Here is a 26782-nt window from a genome sequence, read left to right as displayed (position 1 = left end):
AGGATGGTAGAAGGTGGGGATTGAACCCCAGTAACCAGCAACCCTCCGATTGCTGGCACGGCCACTTTACCAACTTCGCCACACCGTCCCCATATATATGCATTATCAAAGATTTATAATATTATTTAACATATTAATAAAAAATACACATGATACATAAATATTCAATAATATTAATTCACATTTTGATTACACGCATATTAAAGATCATACATATAGTCATATACAAATCAATTTAATCAAATCAATCATAAAAAGAGTCAAACTGGTATTTTATATTTTGCTATAATAAATGGTCAAAAATTACTCATTATTATCAAATTTACAACATTTAAAATACAGCCGTGTCAACATGGTCAAAAATAAAATTATTGACGTCAAGAAATACACATATGATAAATGATAAGATATTGTTATTATCATCTCATATTGTATTTAAAAATACATATGATAAATTAACCAGGATCATTATTATTTAACATTTTAATAAAAGTATGCATTAAAAACATTATCAAAGACTATTACTATTGGTGTTTAACATTACAGTATAAAATACACATATGATAAATTGTCAAAAATTACTATTATTATAAAAAAAACCAAAAAAAACAAAAAAAACAAAACAAGTAAAATGGTATAAAAATATTATTATTGAAGTTAAGAAATACACATATGATACATGATTGGATATTATTATTATTTTTATCTAACAATTTACAAAAAATAAACATTAACATTTAACCAAGATCATTTAGCTATTATTTAACATTTTAATAAAATGTACACATATGATAAATTGTCAGAAAATACCATGAATATTTGAAATAGTAATAAAAAAATACATGTACAAATATCAATCAAAGATACAGAAATTCATATTTACAATTTTAATTAAAAAATGCATATTTTTAAAAACTGATTTTGAATACATATACACAATATTATTAGTATTAGTAGTAGTGCTTGGACTAGTATTAGTCAAAATAATAATACATTTTAATACGGTAGATACACTACAAACAATCTCAAATTATTATTATCTTTTTTAAATTATAAATAAAAAATATATACCAATGTTGATAGTAGATAACGTTGAATGTCTTTTTGTACCTGCAGCTCTCGCTTTATGTGAATACTCCACCGCCAATTGGAATATCACAGAGTCTGTTAATCAAACAGAGACCCCCTGTCATCGCCATGGCAACGGAGATAACTGCACAGGTAGGTTAGGAAAATGAAGTTAAAAATGGAGAGGGATAGGGTGTTAATCCTCACTCTTGTCCCTTATGATAAAACATTTACACCCCCCAAATAATGTAAAGTATTCTCTATATTTATGTTTTTTCCACTTTAATTAGTCATTGCTTACTATTATTATTAGGCCCTAATATGGGTCAGTCGTTGGCAACTATGTTGATTTAAAAAACAGTTGTATTTTTGGGGATTTTAAAGTTTTAACATAACTCCATTGATTTTTGTCTTTAAAAACCCCAGGCTAAAACCAAGTACAACTAAGGTAAAATAACCCAAGCCAGGCAAAGTAAACATGCATCTCCAAATTTTGTGAGCTTTTGCTTTGTATTGAAGACCAGAAACAAGTTGACATGGTGGACGCGCCAAAAGCAACACTATAATAGCATAAACATAGCTAATCCGAGCTAACATAAAACGAGCCAACCAGATACTTGCGAAGAATCAGAAAATGTACAAAGACTGACTTTATCGTTAAATAAAGTCACTATGAAAATACATACCATATGTCAAAACATAATCGAAAACTTAAATATTAATAACATGCTGAATATTGTACTCGTGCGGAACAGGAAAAACACAACGCAGCCAAGAGAGGGAGTACACAACCGCTGCAATTACAAAATTAACAAAAAAGGTTGCATGCTAACATGCTCACTATTAACATGCATCAAGCAACAACATTTTGGACTCTGAGGTATGTACTTGCCCAAAAAGATAACATGCTAAAATTAGCATGGTAACATATATGCTAATGCTATCATGCTAGCAATTGACAGAGCATTATGACTTTGGAACCGTTTAAGGCAGGAGTGTCAAAGTCAAGTCAATTATCTATGGCCCCCGGAATGATATTTGATTAGTATTAGAACCGGCCCGCAGGCCACAGCCGCCTGCTGCTGTTTTGCACGCACCAATACTCCATCAGTGTTGGCGCTAGGAATTATCATCAAGTCATATAAATGGGGTCTCACAGTACATTTTTGGGGTCCCACTTTTTTGCAACCGTTTTGAAAACAAATGATAAATGTATGCATTATCCTGTTATATGTCACATTCTATATTGTGTTTTGGAAAAAGGTTGTCATAAACGTTACTTAATTCATAAAAAAAAAAAAAAAAAAAAAAATACAAAGAAAACACATTTTTATGCAACCTTTATCTTTCATGGATCTAAACTTTACTGCAGATGGTAGTTTTTTTCTATATTTTTATTGTAATATGACGGCGTAGCGAAGTTGTGAGAGTGACCGTGCCAGCAATCTGAGGGTTCCTGGTTCAATCCCCACTTTCTACCATCCTAGTCACGTCCGTTGTGTCCTTGAGCAAGACACTTCACCCTTGCTCCTGATGGGACCTGGTTAGCGCCTTGCATGGCAGCTACCGCCATCAGTGTGTGAATGTGTGTGTGATTGGGTGAATGTGGAAATAGTGTCAAAATGCTTTGAGTTCCTTAAAAAGGTAGAAAAGCGCTATACAAGTTCAACCCATTTACCATTTAATATTTTCAGAATGTGTTTGTTCTATTTTTGGCCAAAGTAAGACAAAGAAAACAATCTGAAGTTGTCTTTATTTTTTAGTTTTAATGCCATGATTTTAATAATCTGGCCCACGTGTGCTCCAGATTTTCCTCCATGCGGCCCCTGAGCTAAAAATGAGTTTGACACCCCTGATTCAAAGAAAAGTGTTACGGAAAAATGGGAAAACCCAAGTACTGCTGCAGACACTCTAAGCCGCGCCCACTTTAACTTTAAGTCACGCCCAGAAGTCGAGTCCACTCTAAGCCACGCCACCTTAAAGACGTGCCTACAGGTGTGACGACAACGGAAGTGAAGCTTGAGACACAATACATAACACGACTTAGCGGGTCTGCAGCTGCAGCTAGATCCTTCTCGAAAAAGCAGGTCATTGTTATATATAAGAAATAGATAGAATGTCCTAAATAATGTTTTGATGGTGGAATGGTTGAAATGGGTTGGAAAATGTGGGCGATGAAAGAGGCTATAAAAAATATATATATATGAATTATAATCTAAGATATAGATCACAATATACATGCCAATGTCACAATAAGAAGTATTTTCCACTGTTCCTGTTAACTTTGTAAATGGATGTTTGGCTTTAGTTGTCTGCTCTCATTAATGTCTACTAGAGCAAGAAGTTTTTCCTTTACAAGCCAAAGGTAATCTCATGGAAAGTGTAATAAAGATTGCGGCGGCTTTTGTGTGCGTGGTGACTGTGTATCAAGTTCCCCGTAACGACTTAGGGTCTGATTGGATGTGTTTTAGAGGAGATGTTTCACTAAATAAATGTAACGTAATGACGCCACGCTTTTATGCCATAGAGCAGGCTTCCCCCTCATGTGTGGATCAGCTTACAACCTATTTATAGTCCGGCTTGTAAATCAAAGGAGGCCTGCTGACAGTGAATACATACCTCTTTTTCATCGTTATTGGAAATAATGGTGGAAAAAAGCACTATACTTTCTTCGAGCAGATTTCGAGACTAGGTAACAATCAATCAGGAAGGAAAAGGTAATATAAAATGAATGAATTAGTCGTATCTTGAAGCAATTGAAGCAAAATGGAGTGCAGTACTTGGCTGCAACCAGCAGAGGAGCTGTTTATTTACTCTCGACTAGTTTGCTGTCTGATGAAGTCAACACAACGTCAAAGTTGAGCGATTAAAAATTAAAAACAATGTTCTTTGCCATTCAAACAGGAGTTCTGAACATTTATATGAGGTTCCTCGTTGCATTAATAATAATAGGTGAAATATACCAATGAATTGGCATTATTATTTGTATTATTGGGGCAGCACGGTGGTACAGGGGTTAGTGCATGTGCCTAACATTACAAAGGTCCTGAGTAGTCCTGAGTTTAATCCCAGGCTTGGGATCTTTCTGTGTGAAGTTTGCATGTTCTCCCCGTGACTGCGTGGGTTCCCTCCGGGTACTCCGGCTTCCTCCCACCTCCAAAGACATGCACCTGGGGATAGGTTGATTGGCAACACTAAATTGGCCCTAGTGTGTGAATGTGAGCGTGAAAGTTGTCTGTCTATCTGTGTTGGCCTTGTGATGAGGTGGCGACTTGTCCAAGGTGTACCCCGCCTTCCGCCCGAATGCAGCTGAGATAGGCTCCAGCGCCCCCCGCGACCCCGAAAGGGACAAGCGGTAGGAAATGGATGGATGGACGGATTTTTATTATTGTTATACATCTTCATTAGCAATTAAGGATATTTTGTCAAATGTCCAACTTCAACTATTTTACTTTGGACTTGCTCACAATTTAATGTATTGACCGAAATATAGGATATACTTTTGTCTTTAGAACAAAGTATGAAAAAGATAAGTCGTCTTATATCTGGAGGCTAGGAATTTACCTATAGTAAAAACTAATTTAATTTTAATTTTGTAAAGTTTTTTGAAATTAATTGTTACATTTTTTTGTTGAAAATCTGGATAATAAAGACAATGATAAAAAAGATAATTTATCAATGCAAACCAACTGGGGCAGCCCAGCGACTTCATTTCAAGGCAGTCAGAGCTTTTCTTCCTTTCACTCACACACACACACACACACACACACACACACACACACACACACACACACACACACACACACACACACACACACACACACACACACACACACACACACACACACACACACACACACACACACACACACACACACACACACACACACACACGCACACACTCACACACGAGTGAGTATTTTTGAGAACTTTTTAAACAAATATGTTTGTCTCCAGCGCCCACTTTAGATACGGGAGAGTGGAATGACCATTTCTCCAAATGTCCAGAAGACCTCCACCACTACTGCATCCACGGGGCGTGTCGCTATATCAAAGACCAGAAGACGCCATCTTGCAGGTGAGTCGTTTCCAATAAGACACAGACAAGACAAAAGTGACTTGTAAAAACATTTGAAAAAAAAATACTTAGAGGTGTTTTATTTGCTGTTGTTTTTACATTTTGGTACGATTTTTCTCTCATTTTAATCATTGTGGGATTTGACCAAGGCTTAAAATTTTTATTACTTTTTAACAAAGTTTTACAACAACCAGGAAGTAGTCTGGTAATGGAAATACAGACCAAACAAAAAGTTCTCAGAGAAAACATTCTCAAATATCATGAACACCTCAACATTGAAGTTTGTAGAAACAAAAATTATCGTGAAGTTATTTATTCAAGATTTTGTGTCAATCGTTATTTAATCATTTGTTTTTAGCCTGGTTATGCAAAATCTACATAACTGATTTCTTTGAAGAAATGTGGATGTCTAGTGCATACATAACTGCATGACTGCTTTTATAACTAACAAATATATAAACTAAGGCTGTCGAGTGATTATTTTTTTAAACAGACACTCTTGAACTGTGATTAATCACAGGTTACTATTTGCTTGCATAAGTAACATTTGCTTAAAAAAATACCCCAATATTTAGATACAATCATACAAATGCAATTTTGTAGTAAGATGTCATACTTTTTTTTTTTTAATGTTTTACTGGACTGCAAGTCATTGATTTGCTCAAAACTTGGTGACAGTAAGTATAGTAAGAATTAAGTGCACATTTTGAAATTATTTGCAATAATATAGCAAACAAAGTACACATGTACAGTATATTAAAGGCCTACTGAAAGCCACTACTACCACGCAGTCTGATAGTTTATATATCAATGATGAAATCTTAACATTGCAACACATGCCAATACGGCCGGGTTAACTTATAAAGTGACATTTTAAAATTCCCGGGAAATATCCGGCTGAAACATCGCGGTATGATGATGTATGCGCGTGACGAAGTCCGAGTAACGGAAGTTATGGTACCCCGTAGAATCCTACACAAAAACCTCTGTTTACATTTCATAATTCCACAGTATTCTGGACATCTTTTGCAATTTTTTTAATGAACAATGAAGGCTGCAAAGAAGACAGTTGTAGGTGGGATCAGTGTATTAGCAGCGGACTACAGCAACACAACCAGGAAGGCTTTGTTGGAGCGCTAGCCGTGCTAGCTGCGCTAGCCGCGCTAGCCGCGCTAGCCGCCAACTTCACCTTGACTTCCTACGTCTCCGGGCCGCCAAACGCATCGGGTGAAGTCCTTCGTCCTTCTGCCGATCGCTGGAACGCAGGTGAGCACGGGTGTTGATGAGCAAATGAGGGCTGGCTGGCGTTGGTGGAGAGCTAATGTTTTTAGCATAGCTCTGTGCAGTCCGGTTGCTAAGTTAGCTTCAATGGCGTCGTTAGCACAGCATTGTTAACCTTCGCCAACCTGGAAAGCATTAACCGTGTATTTACATGTCCACGGTTTAATAGTATTGTTGATTTTCTATCTATACTTCCAGTCAGGGGTTTATTTCTTTTGTTTCTGTATGCAGTTAAAGCAAGATGCTATCACGTTAGCTCGTAGCTAAAGCATTTCGCCGATGTATTGTCGTGGAGATAAAAGGCACTGAATGTCCATTTCGCGTTCTCGACTCTCATTTTCAAGAGGATATAGTATCCGAGGTGGTTTAAAATACAAATCTGTGATCTACAATAGAAAAAGGAGAGTGTGGAATCCAATGAGCCAGCTTGTACCTAAGTTACGGTCAGAGCGAAAAAAGATACGTCCATCGCTGCCTCTCAAGTCATTCACTGTAACGTTCCTCATCTACGAATCTTTCATCCTCGCTCAAATTAATGGGGTAATCATCACTTTCTCGGTCCGAATCTCTCTCGCTCCATTGTAAACAATGGGGAATTGTGAGGAATCCTAGCTCCTGTGACGTCACGCTACTTCCGGTACAGGCAAGGCTTTTTTTTATCAGCGAGCAAAAGTTGCGAACTTTATCGTCGATTTTCTCTACTAAATCCTTTCAGCAAAAATATGGCAATATCGCGAAATGATCAAGTATGACACATAGAATGGATCTGCTATTCCCGTTTAAATAAAAAAAAATCATTTCAGTAGGCCTTTAAGGTGAGTTTGGCGGCTAGCGCGTCTGCTATCCAAGTCAAAGTCCTCCTGGTTGTGTTGCTGTAGTTTGCCGCTAATACACCGATCCCACCTACAGCTTTCTTCTTTGCAGTCTTCATTGTTCATTAAACAAATTGCAAAAAATTCACCAACACAGATGTCCAGAAAACTGTGGAATTTTGAGATGAAAACAGAGTTTTTTGTATAGGATTCAATGTGTCCGCATACTTCCGTTTCAACCATTGACGTCACGCGCATACGTCATCATACATAGACATTTTTAACTGGAAGTTTAGCGGGAAATTTAAAATTGCACTTTATAAGTTAACCCGGCCGTTTTGGCATGTGTTGCAATGTTAAGATTTCATAATTGATATATAAACTATCAGACTGCGTGGTCGGTAGTACTGGGTTTCAGTAGGCCTTTAATACACATTGTAGTAAACACACCCAAAAACCAACTTTACATAATGCACCATAATGCACATCTGCATTGACTCGTCCTTACTTTTACTCTCACTTACACAAACAAGCTTATTTACCTTTCCAGATGAGAGCACAATAATTTGCGACATAAACGGTATTTGGCGACATGAACGGCAAATATCAATGTTAATGTCCATAAAAGAAAAGGTGCTTTTTACTTATCCGTGGTAAGCGCAGGTAAACTTAGCCAGCATAGTTTGTTGTCCTCTGTTTGCTGTCCATGTAGCATTCATGCTAATGGCGCTATCCTCACGTTCACGTTTCGCTTTAAGATGCTATTTTAAACTACAGGTGCGCTGTTAATAAGAAAGATTGTTGCTGCAATACTAACTAATTACCTAAGTTTTACTTAAAGTTCTGTCTGAGTTTGTTTTCAAGGGTTGGTTAACAAAATCATGTAAAATACATTTTGTGGATGTATCATGTTGGTGAAGCATTTTTTTAAAATATTTTTTGATTTTTTTGTAAATATGCTAATCCGATATTTTTGTCACTTTTATACAAACATTTGTGTGACGCTCGGGTCGCATGCCGGCGATCAGTGGCATGTTCCCAAGATTCAGAAGATCGAGGAGGTAACGTTCAGGTAAAAGTATTTAATGTAGCTCAAAACAAAGATGAGTGCCGCTGGGAAGGCGGCATAAGGAAGGCTATGCAAAAAACAAAACTAAAACTGACAGGTGCAAAACAACAAAACGGAATGCTGGAATACAGCAAAACTCACGGCAGGAGGAAAGAGCGTCCACATGAATAATATCCATTCCAAACAAAGTGCCGACAAAGAATGGTGGCTCACACTCAACTTAAATAGAACAGATTGCAAACCGAAAACAGGTAAGGGGAAATGCCCTGGGCAAGATGTGTGAAGCGGTCACGAAAAAACAACACAATAGGAAGTGCCACCGAAAGAAAAGCACAGGACAGGAACCAACACAAAACACAGGAGAACACTAACAAAAAGGCACAACAATTTGTGGATGTCTGAAGCATTTATCAAGGAACAACTCCATAAATTTTGGTGCGGTTACATAACGTTTTTTTTATTATTATTCAGATTTTTAGAAAATATCGCATGCCTATATTTTTTGAATTTTTCAACAAAACGTTGTGGAAAGGTGGTGCCTATATAAAGGAACAACACCTTAAAGGGGAACTGCATTGTTTGGGGAATTTTGCCTATCATTCAAAATCCTTATGTGAGACAAGCACACATAAGTTTCTTCTTTGTATGCATTATAGCTTGTAAATAAACGCTAGAATAACTCAGCAAACAATGGAGTCAATGTGATGTGTTTTATCCCACCTATAAAATGCTCTAAAACATCCATCAACATTTTGTATACATGTTGTAAGAGTATACTGTATGCCACACTGCAAAAAGTCAGTGTTCAAAAACAAGAAAAACAAAAACAAAAATTAGGGGTATTTTACTTGAACTAAGCAAAATTATCTGCCAATAGAACAAGAAAATTTGGCTTGTCAAGACTTTCCAAAACAAGTAAAATTAGCTAACCTCAATGAACCCCAAAATACCTTAAAATAAGTATATTCTCACTAATAACAAGTGCACTTTTCTTGATAGAAAAAACTAATATGAGACCCTTTTTCTCAATATGTGAAAAATATTCTTAAATTAAGTAAATGCTAGTGCCATTATCTTGACATAATGATATGCGCTCGGCATTACATTTCTTGAAACCAGCAAACTTATACTAAAAACTAGTTTATTGTTCTTAATGGAAAGGCAACAAGGCAACTGCTTGTTACTCTCGGGGTCTCCTAGCCGCTCAGGCAAATCATGTTGTCTAAAAGGGCATTTTCCCATCGATAACAGCCCTTTGAGACACTTGTGATTTAGGGCTATATAAATAAACATTGATTGATTGATTGATTGATAACATAACATCATCGCGCCAAGTGTGTGCTCTTTCAGTCAATTAGTGCGCAAGGAATATATATATTAGGGCTGCAACAACTAATCGATTAAATCGATTATAAAAATAGTTGTCGATTAATTTAGTCATCGATTCGTTGGATCTTGGCTATGCGCATACGCACAGGCAATTATTATTATTATTTTTTTTTTAATTAAATTTTTTTTTTTTTAAATTTTTTATTTATTTTTATAAACCTTTATTTATAAACTGCAACATGTACACACAGCTGAGAAACAATAATCAAAATAAGTATGGTGCCAGTATGCTGTTTTTTTTCAATAAAATACTGGAAAGGATAGAAATTTAGTTTGTCTCTTTTATCCGATTATTAATCGAAGTAATAATCGACAGATTAATCGATTATCAAATTAATCGTTAGTTGCAGCCCTAATATATATATATATATATATATATATATATATATATATGTATATATATATATATATATATATATATATATATATATATATATATATATATATATATATATATATATATATATATATATATATATATATATATATATATATATATATATATATATATATATATATATATATATATATATATATATATATATATATATATATATATATATATATATATATATATATATATATCCATTTACAGCCTGGCCCCGGACAATTTTTTTTTTTTATTGTAATTTTGAAGAATTTATCTGAATGTGCTTGACTATTTCTGTTAAAAATTGTTTGAAATGTCAAATGTCAAATGTTTAAATATTAACTGTCAGTTTACTGTACTGTGCCAACTGTACTACTATAAGAGTACATATTTTCTATTGTTTCATTGAAAATAAAACAGCAAAGTCCATTTGGCTGTCATCAGTTTTAATTATGAGACACAATTGTGTAAAAGTCATGATTTTTTATTTCATGCTTGAAATAAGAAATTATTACTTTGAAAAAGCAGTTTTATACTTGTGAGTGTTGATGACACAGCTTTGCAACACTTGATATTCTAGTTTCAAGCATGTTTTACTCAATATAGGTCACCAAATCTCAGCTACAAGTTGTAATATCTTACTGAGATAATTTAGGACCAAAACCCTTTAAACAAGTAAAACACTCTAACATAAAATCTGCTTAGTGAGAAGAATGATCTTATCAGACAGAGAATAAGAAAATATCACCCTTATTTGAGATATTTAATCTTACTTAGATTTAATTTTTTCAGTGTATTAACATATAGTGCACATTTGATAAGGAGGGTATCATGATCCCACATGACAGTTGTGATTTTGTTTGCTACTTTCCTTAAAACAAGTAAAACACTCTAACATAAAATCTGCTTAGTGAGAAGAATTATCTTATCAGACAGAAAATAAGCAAATTATTTGAGATATTTAATCTTACTTATATTTCAGTTTTTGCAGTGCATGTAGTAACAGGCACATTCATAATAGTTAAGTTAAGTTAAAGTTAAAGTACTAATGATTGTTACACACTATCACTACCATGAATTGATTTACGTGGACCCCGACTTAAACAAGTAGAAAAACTTATACGGGTGTTACCATTTAGTGGTCAATTGTACGGAATATGTACTGTACTGTGCAATCTACTAATAAAAGCTTCAATCAATCAAAAAACTAGGTGTGGTGAAATTTTTCCTCTGCATTTGACCCATCCCCTTAGACTTACAAAATCTTTATTGTCCCCGAGGGGCAATTTTGTTTGCAGCAGTAGTCATTAAAAAAAAGTTTCAACAGTAAAACGAGGTACAACAGTAAAAACGAGGTACAACAGTAAAAACAAGGTACAACAGTAAAAACAAGGTACAAATACATAAAATACATACAACATACAAACCATCATGAAGGCATTGAGCTAAAAACAAAAAACATTTGTTATACAATAAAAACTAATCATAAATGATAAATGGGTTATACTTGTATAGCGCTTTTCTACCTTCAAGGTACTCAAAGCGCTTTGACAGTATTTCCACATTCACCCATTCACACACACATTCACACACTGATGGAGGGAGCTGCCATGCAAGGCGCTACCAGCACCCATCAGGAGCAAGGGTGAAGTGTCTTGCCCAAGGACACAACGGACGTGACTAGGATGGTAGAAGGTGGGGATTGAACCCCAGTAACCAGCAACCCTCCGATTGCTGGCACGGCCACTCTACCAACTTTGCCACGCCGTCCAATCATCACACGTCGCTTCCCACTAAAGTGACTGCATAGCAGCTAAGCTTTTTTAAGAAGCTCATTTATAAAGTCAACAGCTGAGTGAACAAAGGATCTTATGTATCTGTTGTTTTTGGCCTTTCTATTACTAGGGGCGTACCTGCATCCTGAGGGCAAGAGTCTAAAAAGAGAGGGTGCTGAGGGTTGACCAGAATGGCCTTTGCCTTCTGGATGACTCTGGCCTGATAGATCTGGTTCAGGGGGTTTAACGTAGTGCCTATGGTCTTTTGGCACACCTTGATTATACCACCTAGTCTGTTTTTATTGGCCACACTGAGGTTACCAAACCAGGAAGTGATAGAATAAGTTAAAATAGACTCAATACAAGATGAATAGAACATCCTCATCAGTGTCCTATCAACCTGAAAGCCCCTCAGTCTCCTCAAGAAAGTCAGTGTTGGCATCAAAGGTCAATTTATTGTCTAAAATTGTGCCTAGATACTTGTATTCACGGACTATCTCAACAGCAGAGCCATTAATGAGAATGGGTGCTTTGGCAGGGGGATCACGGCGAAAGTCAATGCACATCTCCTTTGTTTTATCGCCATTAAGCTCCAGGTACGAATCATCACACCATTTGATGAAGTTCTCCAGAACAGGACCGTGGTCTGACTCTTTGTCCTGCAGGAGGCTGACTATGACCGAGTCGTCGCCGAACTTAATGATGTACCTTGACTGAAGTGTGCTCTGACAGTCATTTGTATACAGTACAAACAGCAGGGGGGACAGGACCCGTCCCTGGGGTGATCCTGTGGAGCATAAGCGAGCATCAGACAGTGTGCTATTAACACGGGTCCTCTGTGATCTTGAGGTGAGAAAGTCCACTAGCCAGCATATAGTACCAAAGTCAATATTGGACATATTCAGCAGTCTTTGAGCCAGAATGTGTGGCTGCATGCAGTCGAACGCAGAAGAAAAATCCACAAAGCATAAGCGTGCATGTGTTTTATTTCCATCTAGATGCCCAACAACAAGGTGTAGTAATGTTGCTATGGCATCATCCACACCTTTCCTGGGCTGATAAGCAAACTGTAATCAGAATCAGAATCAGAATAGTTTTATTGCCATTGTTTGAGAACGGGTTCACAAACTAGGAATTTTTCTTGGTGCAATCGTGCAACATAAAACACATATAACACATATTTGGTAATAAAATGAGCTGTAACTGAGCTGTCAGATAGACTTAGAAGGAATTCAAGGAATTCAAGGAGCTGCTGTTAGGAGTTATTGTTCATTTGCCTGATGGCCGAGGGGAAAAAACTGTTCAGGTGGCGGGAGGTGTGGGTCTGGATGGAGCGTAGTCTCCTGCCTGAGGGGAGAGGTGAGAATAGTTTGTGTCCAGGGTGAGAAGAGTCAGCTGTGATCCGACCCACACGCCTCCTGGTCCTGGAGGAGAACAAGTCCTGGAGGGATGGGAGCTTGCAGTCAATCACCTTCTCAGCAGCACGTACGATGCGCTGCAGTCTATGATTAACCTGGACTGTGGCGCCGGGGAACCGCACTGTGATGGAGGAGGTCAGGATGGACTCTATGATGGCTGAGTAAAACTGCACCAGCATCTCGGTCGGCACCTTAAGTTTCCTCAGCTGCCGCAGTAAGTACATCCTCTGCTGGGCCTTCTTGATGAGGGAGCTGATGGTCGGCTCCCACTTGAGGTCCTGGGTGATGGTGGTGCCCAAGAAACGGAAGGAGTCCACAATGGGGACGGGGGTGGAAGAGTCAATCAGGGTGAGGGGGGATGGTGGGGCTGTGACTTTCCTGAAGTCCATGATCATCTCCACTGTTTTCTGGGCTGCACCAGGACGTCAGCCGGTCCACCTCTCTCCTGTAGGCGGACTCATCGCCGTTCGAGATGAGCCCGATGAGGGTGGTGTCATCCTCAAACTTGAGCAGTTTTACGGATTGGTGACTGGAGGTGCAGCAGTTTGTATACAGGGAGAAGAGCCAGGGGGAGAGTACACAGCCCTGAGGAGTACCAATGTTTGTGGTTCGACTGTCCGAGACAATCTTCCCCAGCCGCACATGCTGTCTTCGGTCTGTCAGGAAGTCATTGATCCAACTCCAGAGGGAGTCGGGTACACTGAGCTGGTAGAGCTTGTCTCGTAGCAGTCCAGGGAGGATGGTGTTGAAGGCAGAGCTGAAGTCCACAAACAGGATCCTGGCGTAGGTTCCTGGGGAGTCCAGATGCTCCAGGATGAAGTGGAGGGCCAGGTTCACTGCATCATCCACAGACCTGTTGGCTCTATAGGCGAACTGCAGTGGGTCCAGGAGGGGGGCGTTGATGGCCTTGAGGTGGGGCAGGACCAAGCGCTCAAAGGACTTCATGACCACAGACGTCAGCGCGACCGGCCTGTAGTCATTTAGTCCTGTGATCCGTGCTTTCTTGGCGACAGGGACAATGGTGGAGGTCTTAAAGCAGGACGGCACGCGGCATAGCTCCAGAGAGGTGTTAAAAATGTCAGTGAAGACAGGAGCCAGCTGGTCCGCACAGTGTCTGAGAGTGGAGGGGGAGACACCATCCGGCCCGGGGGCCTACCGCGTATTCAGCTTCAAGAACTGCCGGCGTACATCCTCTTCTTTGATGGAGAGGGCCTTTACAGTCCTATGATGTTTTTGGAGTCCTGTGATATCCTTGGAGTCCTTTGAGTCCCTTAACTCCTTTAATGAAGTGCTGGCATTGGTGGGGAGGGTGATGGTGGGGGGAGCAGGGCTTTGATGAGCTGAAGGCCGTTCATGACGACAGTAATGTGTGTTGAGGCCCTGAGCGAGAGTCCGGTCATTCAGGGCCTGGGGGGTTTTGGGCTTATAGTTCGTAAGGGCCCTTAGACCTCTCCAAACTGCCACAGAATCATTGGAGCGGAACAGTTCCTGTAGACGGTTATAGTACATAGATTTAGCTTTCTCTACTTCCCTGTTGAAGTGGTACTTCGCTTCTCTGTATGTACTCCGGTCCCCGCTTCTCCACGCAGCCTCCTTCTTCTTGCGCAGCTGTTGGAGCTTGGGTGTGAACCAGGGCTTGTCGTTGTTATAACAAACCCTGGTGCGCGTTGGAATGATGTGCGCCTCATTGAACTGTATGTATGAGGTCACAGTGTCCGTATACTCGTCCAGATTGTCCGTGGCCGCTCCAATTGCCTCCCAGTCTGTAGTCTCCCAGCAAGCACGCAACTCGTCCACGGACTCGGTGAAACACTTAATGGTCCTCATAACAGGTTAAGCCAGTTTCAGTCTCTGTCTGTATGAAGGGATTAAGTAATGGGTCAATTGCATCCTGGGTCATGACCATTAAACTCTGCTTCACTATTTTCTTGAAGCTTTTCATCACCAGGGAGGTCAATGCCACGGGGCGGTAGTCATTCAGCCCCCTTGGTGATGGGACCTTTGCAACAGGTATTACAAGGGACTCCTTCCATAATTTGGGGACACAGTTATGTGATAGACAGTTGTAAGATGTGAGAGAAAATGCCACATAAAAACAGACCACATTCTTTAAGTATTTTACCACTAATGCAGTCAGGCCCCTGGCTTTTCCTCACATTTGTCTGCTCAAATGTTCTCCAGACATCCATTTCATTAATCTGAATCTGACTGCTCACAGGGGCACCTCTGAATTCAGATAGTTAATTACTGAAATCATGAGAATCAAATCTCAAATAGAACTGGTTTAACTCATCTGCTAGTACAGAATCAGGCTTGTGGGGGTTAGACAGACCTTTTTTGGAGTCTTGCAATCGGACCATGGACTTAATTCCCCTCCAAGCAAAGCGGGAACTACCATTTTTTAGTTCTTCCTCTACCTTATCTTTATTCTGTAGCTTGGCCATTTTCATGTCTTTTTTGACCAGCTTGTGAGCTTCTCTTTGTTTTCCAATATCACCCTGATAAAAAGCCAACTTTTTCAAGTTTAAGGAATTTTTAAGGGATTTGCTAACCCATGGCTTATTATTTGGGTATACTTTAATTATCTTCCTAGGGGTAGTAATTTCCTCACAAAATGTAATATAACTTGTCACAGTGTCACTCAGTTTGTTCAAGTCCTTACAAGAGTCTTTAAAAACATCCCAATTGGTGCTGTCATAGCAACCATTTAGTTCACGAATAGAGAACTGCAACGCATACTTGATCTTCAGCGATACAGGTCACACCGAGGGTGCCAGTATAAAAACCTTTAACATTGTTAGAAATATACGCCACATTGTGAATCCACACCAAACAAGAATGACAAACACATTTTGTTATTTAATAAGAAGCCAAAAGTGCAAAAACAATAATGTTCGTGTTGGAGGAGTTGTGAATGAATGAAATATGAAATCCGTGCTGCAGTCTGCAGTTGTACCTAATGTTGTGGCCCAGCAGCGACTGCAGCACGGATTTCATATTTCATTCATTCACAACTCCTCCAACACGAACATTATTGTTTTTGCACTTTTGGCTTCTTATTACACACACACACACACACACACACACACACACACACACACACACACACACACACACACACACACACACACACACACACACACACACACACACACACACACACACACACACACACACACACAAACACACCTTGTAGCGTCCCGGAAGAGTTACTGCTGCAAAGGGTTCTGGGTATTTGTTCTGTTGTGTTTATGTTGTGTTACTGTGCGGATGTTCTCCCGAAATGTGTTTGTCATTCTTGTTTGGTGTGGATTCACAGTGTGGCGCATATTTCTAACAATGTTAAAGTTGCTTATACGGCCACTCTCAGTGTAAACTGTATCGCTGTTGATGAAGTATGCGTTGCATTCACGTGTGTGTGCGTGCAGGAGCCGCACATATCTTGTGCCTGGGCGGGCACGTTGTTAGAAGGGATGAAAAGCGGATGTGACGTCAGCTCGTAGAGGACATTAAAAGCAGTGCATTCAATTTTTTTAAAAATTGTATTTGATATGCCATTGATATTTTTTAATTTTTATTATTATTGTTTGAAACTCGATTTTGCATGTCACTATAAAGTTATATAAGCCTTGCTTGTTCAATATTTAATGCAAAACTTGTTTGGGTCCCTATCAAAAAGGTTAATTTGTTCAACTTTGGCCCGCGGCTTTGTTCAGTTTTAAATACTGGCCCACTCTGTATTTGAGTTTGACACCCCTGCTCTAAGTTGAATGTCAAAGTTGACCAACTTCTCGGTTGAAGTACACAAACTTCTGCTATTAAAGGCCTACTGAAACCCACTACTACCGACCACGCAGTCTGATAGTTTATATATCAATGATGAAATCTTAACATTGCAACACATGCCAATACGGCCGGGTTAACTTATAAAGTGACATTTAAAATTTCCCGGGAAATATCCGGCTGAAACGTCGCGGTATGATGACGTATGCGTGTGACGAAGTCAGAGTAACGGAAGTTATGGTACCCCGTAGAATCCTATACAAAAAGCTCTGTTTTCCTTTCATAATTCCACAGTATTCTGGACATCTTTTGCAATTTGTTTAATGAACAATGAAGGCTGCAAAGAAGACAGTTGTAGGTGGGATCGGTGTATTAGCAGCGGACTACAGCAACACAACCAGGAGGACTTTGTTGGAGAGCAGACGCGCTAGCCGCCGACCTCACCTTGACTTCCTACGTCTCCGGGCCGCCAAACGCATCGGGTGAAGTCCTTCGTCCTTCTGCCGATCGCTGTAACGCAGGTGAGCACGGGTGTTGATGAGCAGATGAGGGCTGGCTGGCGTAGGTGGAGAGCTAATGTTTTTAGCATAGCTCTGTTCGGTCCGGTTGCTAAGTTGCTAAGTTAGCTTCAATGGTGTCGTTAGCACAGCATTGTTAACCTTCGCCAGCCTGGAAAGCATTAACCGTGTATTTACATGTCCACGGTTTAATAGTATTGTTGATTTTCTATCTATCCTTCCAGTCAGGGGTTTATTTTTTTTGTTTCTATATGCAGTTAAAGCACGATGCTATCACGTTAGCTCGTAGCTAAAGCATTTCGCCGATGTATTGTCGTGGAGATAAAAGGCACTGAATGTCCATTTCGCGTTCTCGACTCTCATTTTCAAGAGGATTCGCGTTCTCGACTCTCATTTTCAAGAGGATATAGTATCCGAGGTGGTTTAAAATACAAATCCGTGATCCACAATAGAAAAAGGAGAGTGTGGAATCCAATGAGCCAGCTTGTACCTAAGTTACGGTCAGAGCGAAAAAAGATACGTCCATCACTGCCTCTCAAGTCCTTCACTGTAACGTTCCTCATCTACGAATCTTTCATCCTCGCTCAAATTAATGGGGTAATCGTCACTTTCTCGGTCCGAATCTCTCTCGCTCCATTGTAAACAATGGGGAATTGTGAGGAATACTAGCTCCTGTGACGTCACGCTACTTCCGGTACAGGCAAGGCTTTTTTTATCAGCGAGCAAAAGTTGTGAACTTTATCGTCGATTTTCTCTACTAAATCCTTTTAGCAAAAATATGGCAATATCGCGAAATGATCAAGTATCACACATAGAATGGATCTGCTATTCCCGTTTAAATTTAAAAAAAACATTTCAGTAGGCCTTTAAGGTGAGATGCATGATTTACAGTATGAACAATAATTAACTTTCACCAACTCAGAAGCGATGCAATTCACCAGTTTAGTATGTCAATATAGAAGCGGTAGCTAGTTAGCTCTCTGGGATCACGGCACCGCTAAAAGTAGGTCCTAGGTGTTAGAGCTTATAATAACATTATCGATGTGGGATCTGAGCCGAGGATGTCGTTGTGGCTTGTGCAGCCCTTTGAGACATTTGTGATTAAGGGCTATATAAGTAAACTTTGATTGATTGATTGATTGATCGTTAATACTTGGTTAATGTTCAGGTCACAAAATGTAAATGAAGTATTGTTGTGGGTTTTTGGCAGTTTTTTTAGAGGGCTTTATGGGCGCATAGAAGACTCCCATCAGCTTCATTGTTAGCCACCTTGTACTTGCCGTATATTATGAATTATAATGCATAAAAGTAAGAAAAAACATGTGTACTTGTCTTACATAGGGATTGTGAATGAAAGGCAAAATTCCTCCCAAAAAGTGCAATTCCCCTTTAAATTTTGGTGTGGTTACAGGAATTTTTAAAAAAAGAATGATAAAAATCTAATATTTTTTAAAAACCTTTCCACAAAACCTTGTCAATGGATAGTGCATGAATGAAGGAACCACATCTTATGTGATACAGGAAGTTGTTTTTTTTGTCTCGATTTTTCAGAAATGTGGCAATCCGATATTTTTTTTTCACTTTTCTACGGAACTTTGCCGATGGGTGGTCATTTATGAAGAAACAACCCCTTACATGTTGGTTCGTTACAGGAAGTATTCGATTTTTTTTTCTATTCATTTTTTGTAAACATGACAATTCGATATTTTTTTCACTTTTGTTAGTGTTTTTTTTTTTTTTTTTTTTTAACCATTTGACTCTTACTTAGTAGTTAAAATGACAGAAACAGAAAACAATTTCGTAGGAGACTATGGTACTGCTATGACCCTACATACATGGACTGTTAAGTGCTCTACTAACATACAGACAGATAATTAAACACAAATCTCAACTTTAGAGTTTGGAGCAAGTATACATTAGCGGTATTGTCTTTAATTGCAGTTTTATTGGTTTGTTCGTGTGTTGCCAAAATGACAAAAAACATTCCTGGCAAACTTTATGGGTTAATTTTTTCTCTTTTCTTAGTTATTTTTGTTTTTGCGTTTGCGTCAGAAATTGTAGAATCCGTCTCATCCTGACATTGATGTCATCACACTATTCCTTCAGTACCTTCTAAGTGTCCTGTGTTTCTTTCTCAGGTGTCAGCATGGTTACATTGGCTCCAGGTGTGAGTACATCGACCTGGACTGGCAGATAGGAGAAAGGCGGCAAATAATCGTCATCAGTGTCATTGCGACACTCGTGCTCCTCATTCTCCTCATCTTGTTCTTCTTCTTCTGTTCACAGTGAGTCATTTGTCTAAAAAAAATTTGGAAGAAATGGTTAGCTGATCTATGACATTGGTCCTGTGCAACTGCTCAGGTTGGATTCTTTGGTTGTCGCCGTCTATTTTATGGGCAACATTTTACGAGACCCGAAACTACCACTCCCTATAGCACCTGCTTCATCTACCTTTTTATTACCGCCGCCAAACATGGAATGTGAAAATGTTGTGTTGGGATTGTAGTGTGTTGGTTAGTCAGGAACACACACAATCAGTCCTTTCAGGATTTCGCAATATTTTTTGGGGGGGCCCTATATGCCTGAAAAGTTGCAATGCTCCGAGGCTTGTTTTTGTCAATAACATTGAATCGATATGTGATTTTGTGAATTTGTTATGAATGTTTTAAATGTTCCTGGTAACCTTAACCTAAAAAAGCACAGGATTTTAACACAAATTGAAGAAAATACTGCATTGATGTTTTGCTCATTTTATGCCACACAGATTTAAAAGTAAACAGCACATTCTTAGAGCTCATTGTCAAAGTATTGTACAGTTTTATTTTACAAACCAGTGAAGTTGACACATTGTGTAATTTGTAAATAAAAACAGAATACAATGATTTGGAAATCCTTTTCAACCTATATTCAATTGAATAGACTGCAAAGATAAGATACTTAACGTTTGAACTGGAAAACTTTGTTGTTTTTTTTGCAAATATTAGCTCATTTGGAATTTGGTGCCTGCAACATGTTTCAAAAAAGCTGGCACAAGTGGCAAAAATACTGGGAAAGATGAGGAATGCTCATCAAACACTTGTTTGGAACGTATCACAGGTGAACAGGCTAATTGGGAACAGGTGGGTGCCATGATTGGGTAAAAAAAGCAGCTTCTATGAAATGCTCAGTCATTCACAAACAAGGATGGGGCGAGGGACACCACTTTGTCAACAAAGGCCTGAGCAAATTGTCGAACAGTTTAAGAACAACATTTGTCAACGAGCTGTTGCAAGGAATTTAGGGATTTCACCATCTACGGGGCGTAATATCATCAAAAGGTTCAGAGTATCTCGAGAAATCACTGCACGTGAGCGATGATATTATGGACCTTCGATATTATGGACCTTCGATCCCTCAGGATATCACCACATGGGCTCAGGAACACTTCAGAAAACCGCTGTCAGTAACTACAGTTTGTCGCTACATCTGTAAGTGCAAGTTAAAACCCTCCTATGCAAAGCCAAAGCCATTTATCAACAACACCCAGAAACGCCGGCGGCTTCACTGGGCCCGAGCTCATCTTAGATGGACTGATGCAAAGTGGAAAAGTGTTCTGTGGTCTGACAAGTCCACATTTCAAATAGTTTTTGGTAACTGTGGACGTCGTGTCCTCCGGAACAAAGATGAAAAAAACCATCCGGATTGTTATAGGCGCAAAGTTCAAAAGCCTGCATCTGTGATGGTATGGGGGTGTCTTAGTGCCCAAGGCATGGGTAACTTACACATCTGTGAAGGCACCATTAATGCTGAAAGGTACATACAGGTTTTGGAGCAATTTATGTTGCCATCCAAGCAACGTTATCATGGACGCCCCTGCTTATTTCAGCAAGACAATGCCAAGCCACGTTTTGCAACAGCGTGGCTTCATAGTATAAGAGTGTGGGTACTAGACTGGCCTTCCTGTAGTCCAGACCTGTCTTGAAAATATGTGGCGCATTATGAAGCCTAAAATACAACAAAGGAGACCCCGGACTGTTGAACAACTTAAGCTGTACATCAAGCAAGAATGGGAAATAATTCCATCTGAAAAGCTTAAAAAAATTGGTCTCCTCAGTTCCCAAATGTTGTTAAAAGGAAAGGTCATTTAACACAGTGGTAAAAATGCCCCTGTGCCAACTTTTTTGCAATGTGTTGCTACCATTAAATTCTAAGTTAATGATTATTTCCAAAAAAAAAAAACGTTTCTCAGTTCCAACATTAAATATCTCGTTTTTGCAGTCTATTCAATTGATTATGAGTTGAAAAGGATTTGCAAATCATTGTACCGGTATTCTTTTTTTTTTTTTTTACAATTTACACCACTAGCCAACTTCACTGGTTTTGGGTTTTGTATTACCAATATTAGTAATAATTAATTATACTTACAGAAAGAAACACCACCAAAAGCTTCCTGATTGTTGGCTGTCTGCTCTGTCCTATGAAACGATAATGTATACTTATTGTTTCTGTGTCAGTCGCAGGTCCAGATTGTGCCGGAAGAAGGGACGGCAGACGGAGGAATCAAGGAACGGGGCCGAGAAGCTTCATATGATGGACACCAGTGGACACACCTTAACATCAGACCCAGTGGAACCTTTAAACAACAACAATGATGTATGAGATGAGAGCGGGTATCCGACTGCCTAGATTCAGTTTGGGGACATTGTCCTTAGGATACATAAGGACAACAAAGGTCCATATCCCTCTGGGCTGGTCAGGAATGTGTCCTCCAGAGTCTGTCCAAGATGGATATCATGAGGCTGCAACCGTGAAGAAGCAGGAGACACTTTGTTGGATTTACCCTAAAGACAAGCTGGATATAAACATTCAGCGGGTGTATTCTTTTATTCCCTTGCCGAGGAGCAAGAGGCGGTCGCAGCCTTTGAAGAGCTGCCAACTGCTGTGGGCTAAACAAATACATTGTTGCTGTGATGGAAAAAGCTGCAGCACAGGTGGCAGGTGGTGATAACAGTTGCTTAGGTTACTTGACTTCATATTGTATACAAATACTTTATAATTGGTTTAAATCAACACTTAGCGTCAGTTCATTGTTGAGCCATAAAACTTGCACATGTCCTGTACTAAGACATGTTTCTAGTCAACGTTAACAATACACAGAGCAAATCTAATCCCAAATCCTAAATCAAAGAACAAACCCTAACCTGAGTTCCGAAACCCTAAACCCTAACGCTAACCACATGGTACACAATCCTTAAACCTAAGGGCAAACATTTAACCAAATGTATGTACCAGTTTTCAAACTACCTGCATTATTTTTGATCGCTTTTGCCATCAATTACCATGGACTATAGAGTGCACATAAATATAAGCCACACCCACTTACTTTTTGGACAAATTCTAAGTCTAAAAGCCACACAGGCGACATTGAGCTCTCTCCGTCCTTCTCCTGCTCCTGCGCACTGAATCTCCTGAAGTTGCCTTCTTTGGCCTTCCGTTAGTGGTGGTAGAGTTCCGGCGGCCGTTTCCTTTTTCAATGGCCGGGTTGACCATCTTCGGCTTTGGGGGTCTGCGTCTTCTGCATTTCATCGTTTCTTCTCCCTGACGAGGGTGAGTCCATAACGCACTACAGTAAATGGCTGACTGAATGATTGTGTGAGTGCGATTCATTTAATGTGAAACAGTTTCATTAGTCCACCAGGACCCGTTTGGCAATTTAATCGATCTAATGTGACAAGGCTAAATTCATTGGTGGAATGAAAGGCTCGTGAACACAAAATATACACAAAATAGCTGCAGCATCACATAAAGCACAGAGTTCAAAGTGTGGAAAATAAGTAGCGGCTTATAAACCGGAAATTACGGTAGATAGGGCTAACATCATTTGCTGTACATTAGGGTTAATCCTAAACCTAAGGGCTAACACTGACTACTAACACTAAACTTAAACCCAACCTGTCATCAGTTATTCAATTATTTGCCATCCAATTTCTACAATGTTGGTTGTTTTTTGGTGAACAAAAATATTTCTACCCCTAACTCTAACTTGAACCCTACGTGTCCTACAACTGTTTGGATCATCTATTGTACTATCTGGGATTTATAGATGTTTATTTTAGAAGTACTTAGTTCTGATGTTAGATGAGCTAACGAAGTTAATGGTACCTTTCTGGCTCACGGTTCTTACAGTTTTTACTTACCCTCGTATCTAATCAAATTGGTATGCTCAATTTGTTTACCTTCACAAGCAACCTATTGGTAAATATGAAAGGACACCGTTTGAGACTCCAAACTTGAAGAAGTACGCACAAAGGAGGGTTTGTACCTGAGAATATATTTGAGAGCCAGGCAGCGTCCGAGTGGAACAACCGAGCCAGTGTGGAGTGGAGGGAGAGTGGTCCAATGTTTGCATGGCTCACTGAATGTTAAAGAGAAAAGTTAATGAAGTCTGCTCACTTATTTAAGACTCACATGTTTGCATTACATTGGTTTGCTGTTTGTATTTATATGAAGACTCACAATATCAACCATAAAACTAATACAGCTATGCATGTGCTGTCGTTGTTTTATTATTGTTATTATTTTTCAAGAGACGGATGAATACCATCAATTGGTTACAGTGCGGTGTTGGTATGTGGTAATATTACCAAGCGCATCTAACAGGGTAATGTCACATGAGTCGACACATTTCGGCACTGATGGTGTGAAAACTGTGCAGTATTTGGACCTGAGTAGGATAAGAACTACAGTACGTTAAAATTGTAATAAAACAGATACACAATCTTATATGAATAAACACTTCCAAACTGATTATATCCATCTGTGTTTAAATAATAATAATATTTATAACGACAATAAATGTATGTAGATGTTTTATGTACAGACTAGGTTGTCCCGATACCGCTACCAAAATGTATTTCGATACTTTTCGATACTTTTTGATATTTTTCTAAATAAAGGGGACCGCAAAAAATGGCATTATTGGCTTTATTTGAACAAAAAAATCTTATGGCACATTAAACATATGTTTCTTATTGCAATTTTGTTCTTAAACAAAATAGTGAACATACAACACAACTTTTCTTTTATTAGTAAATAAACAAAGGCTCTTAATTTAGCTGTTGACATATGCAGTAACATATTGTGTTTGATTGATTGAGAAGTTTATTGAAATCTTAAAGTGTCATTTCTCATTCTATTATTTTTTAAAAATGATTAAGGACAATTGGTAGAACATGAATTAATAATCTACTTGTTCATTTACTGTTAATATCTGCTTACTTCCTCTTTTACCATGTTCTATCTATTCTGTTAAAAATGTAATTACCACTTATTCTTCTGTTGTTTGGATGCTTTATATTAGTTTTGGATGATACCACAAATTTGGGTATCAATCCAATACCAGGTGATCATACAATGGTCATAATTGAAGTACTCATGTGTCCAGGGACATATTTCCTGAGTTTATAAACAAAATATACATTTTTAAAAAACTAAAAAAGATTTTGTGATGCTAAAAAATATTGTGTTGTGTACCGGGGTGGAGGGTACCGGTACTTTTTAGTGGCGGTATTGTACCGAATATAATTCATTAGTATCGCGGTACAATACTAATACCGGTATACCATACAACCCTATGTACAGTACATAAAAACATATTTGTAAAAATTTTAAATTGATTCATTTCATGTGTTTCCTTCTTTACATTTTTTATTTATTTAATTTTTTAACCCTGTGGGGCATATTTGATTTAACAGAAGCAGAGTGGGGCCAGGACAAAAAAGTCCTCAAGGAGTTAGGAGTGTATGAAAAATAATTGTTGATTTATTGAAACAATTTGAAATAAAACATATTAAAATTGATCTTGGGGGGAAAAAAAAACCTCCCAGGGGAAACAAATTCCATTCATAATAACACAACCAAACTTATGGCACAAAAATAGAGCACATATTTTCCAAAAATCACACAAAAAAGTCCTTCAATATACTCCAAAAGGTTAAAAACATATGTTTGGTTAACTCCATTATATTAAAAGTTTACCTGCAAATGACAACCAGAGTAACAAAGAAAAAATCATTAGAAATGAAATAAAACTAATTAAAAAGTAGCATTGCCTTGCAGGTGTACCTAATTAGGTGTCCGGTAAGAGCATGTTGATGAGACAGTGATTTAATCGCATCTTAATTGTATTTCTATTCTATGTATGCAGATTACGTGTCAAAAGCATACAATGGGATTTTAGTAATTTTCTTAATTAAAACAAAAATGAAAATAAATGGTCCATTCCATACATACGTTCAAACCCACCAAAGACTATAAAAATGGGACCCATTACCTCCCTGCTTGGCACTCAGCATCAAGGGTTGGAATTGGGGGTTAAATCATCAAAATGATTCCCGAGCGCGGCCACCGCTGCTGCTCACTGCTCCCCTCACCTCCCAGGGGGTGGAACAAGGGGATAGGTCAAATGCAGAGGGTAATTTCACCACACCTAGTGTGTGTGTGACTAACAGTGGTACTTTAACTTTAACTTTAACTTTAAATATGTTTATGTCGTAAATGAGAAGTAGGAAAATATTTTTTCATTGAAAAGAATGTGTGTCACATCCGGCGGTCTGCCATGAAGGTGCCATGACTTTGACCTAATTTCAGGTGACCATTGTTTACCTTTCCACGCGAGGCTGTGGAATGTGTGGAAGTTTCTATACGAGGGGTGTGTCTCCAGCTTTGATAAGGTGGAAAGATAGCTGTCCACACACATTTATTGACGCAGACACACTGAGCGCAGTCCTCAATCCTCACACTAACATGTGCTCCACTGTGGTATGTACGTGTGTGTGCGTGTGTGTGTGTGTGTGTGTGTGTGTGTGTGTGTGTGTGTGTGTGTGTGTGTGTGTGTGTGTGTGTGTGTGTGTGTGTGTGTGTGTGTGTGTGTGTGTGTGTGTGTGTGTGCAACAGCTGTGATGAGACCAATCACAAACACTTGTTTTACTATAAAAACAAAACAATGGATATGTGTGGTGGTAAACTTTCAAGGTAAATGGAATGTATTCCACTGGAGGTCAGCAAAGCTCCCCTCTCAAACTAAACACTCACCTGCCACAGCATTAGGTACACTACACCTGCACAGTGTACGACATTCAGAGCAAGAGTTGTATCAAATACAAACCCCGTTTCCATATGAGTTGGGAAATTGTGTTAGATGTAAATATAAACGGAATACAATGATTTGCAAATCATTTTCA

At 38.8% G+C, this 26782-nt stretch overlaps 1 protein-coding gene across 2 annotated transcripts in view; it reads left to right on the top strand.

Moving 5' to 3' along the window:
* The window catches only part of btc (betacellulin, epidermal growth factor family member), a 26203-nt gene extending 1565 nt beyond the window's left edge, over positions 1–24638 (top strand). Inside the window, exons 2-5 of one of the 2 annotated variants that reach the window (XM_062031249.1) lie at positions 1117–1221; positions 5026–5146; positions 19700–19846; positions 22055–24638. In XM_062031249.1, coding sequence (XP_061887233.1) covers positions 1117–1221; positions 5026–5146; positions 19700–19846; positions 22055–22199 — 518 coding nt within the window. In that variant the 3' untranslated portion in view covers positions 22200–24638. The remainder of the gene's footprint in view (positions 1–1116; positions 1222–5025; positions 5147–19699; positions 19847–22054) is intronic. The other variant, XM_062031250.1, reaches the window with a different exon arrangement.
* The last annotated feature ends 2144 nt before the right edge of the window (positions 24639–26782 follow it).

The sequence above is a fragment of the Entelurus aequoreus genome, linkage group LG21 (assembly GCF_033978785.1).
Source record: "Entelurus aequoreus isolate RoL-2023_Sb linkage group LG21, RoL_Eaeq_v1.1, whole genome shotgun sequence".
NCBI lineage: Eukaryota > Metazoa > Chordata > Actinopteri > Syngnathiformes > Syngnathidae > Entelurus > Entelurus aequoreus.
This window is presented reverse-complemented; position numbering and strand designations above follow the sequence as displayed.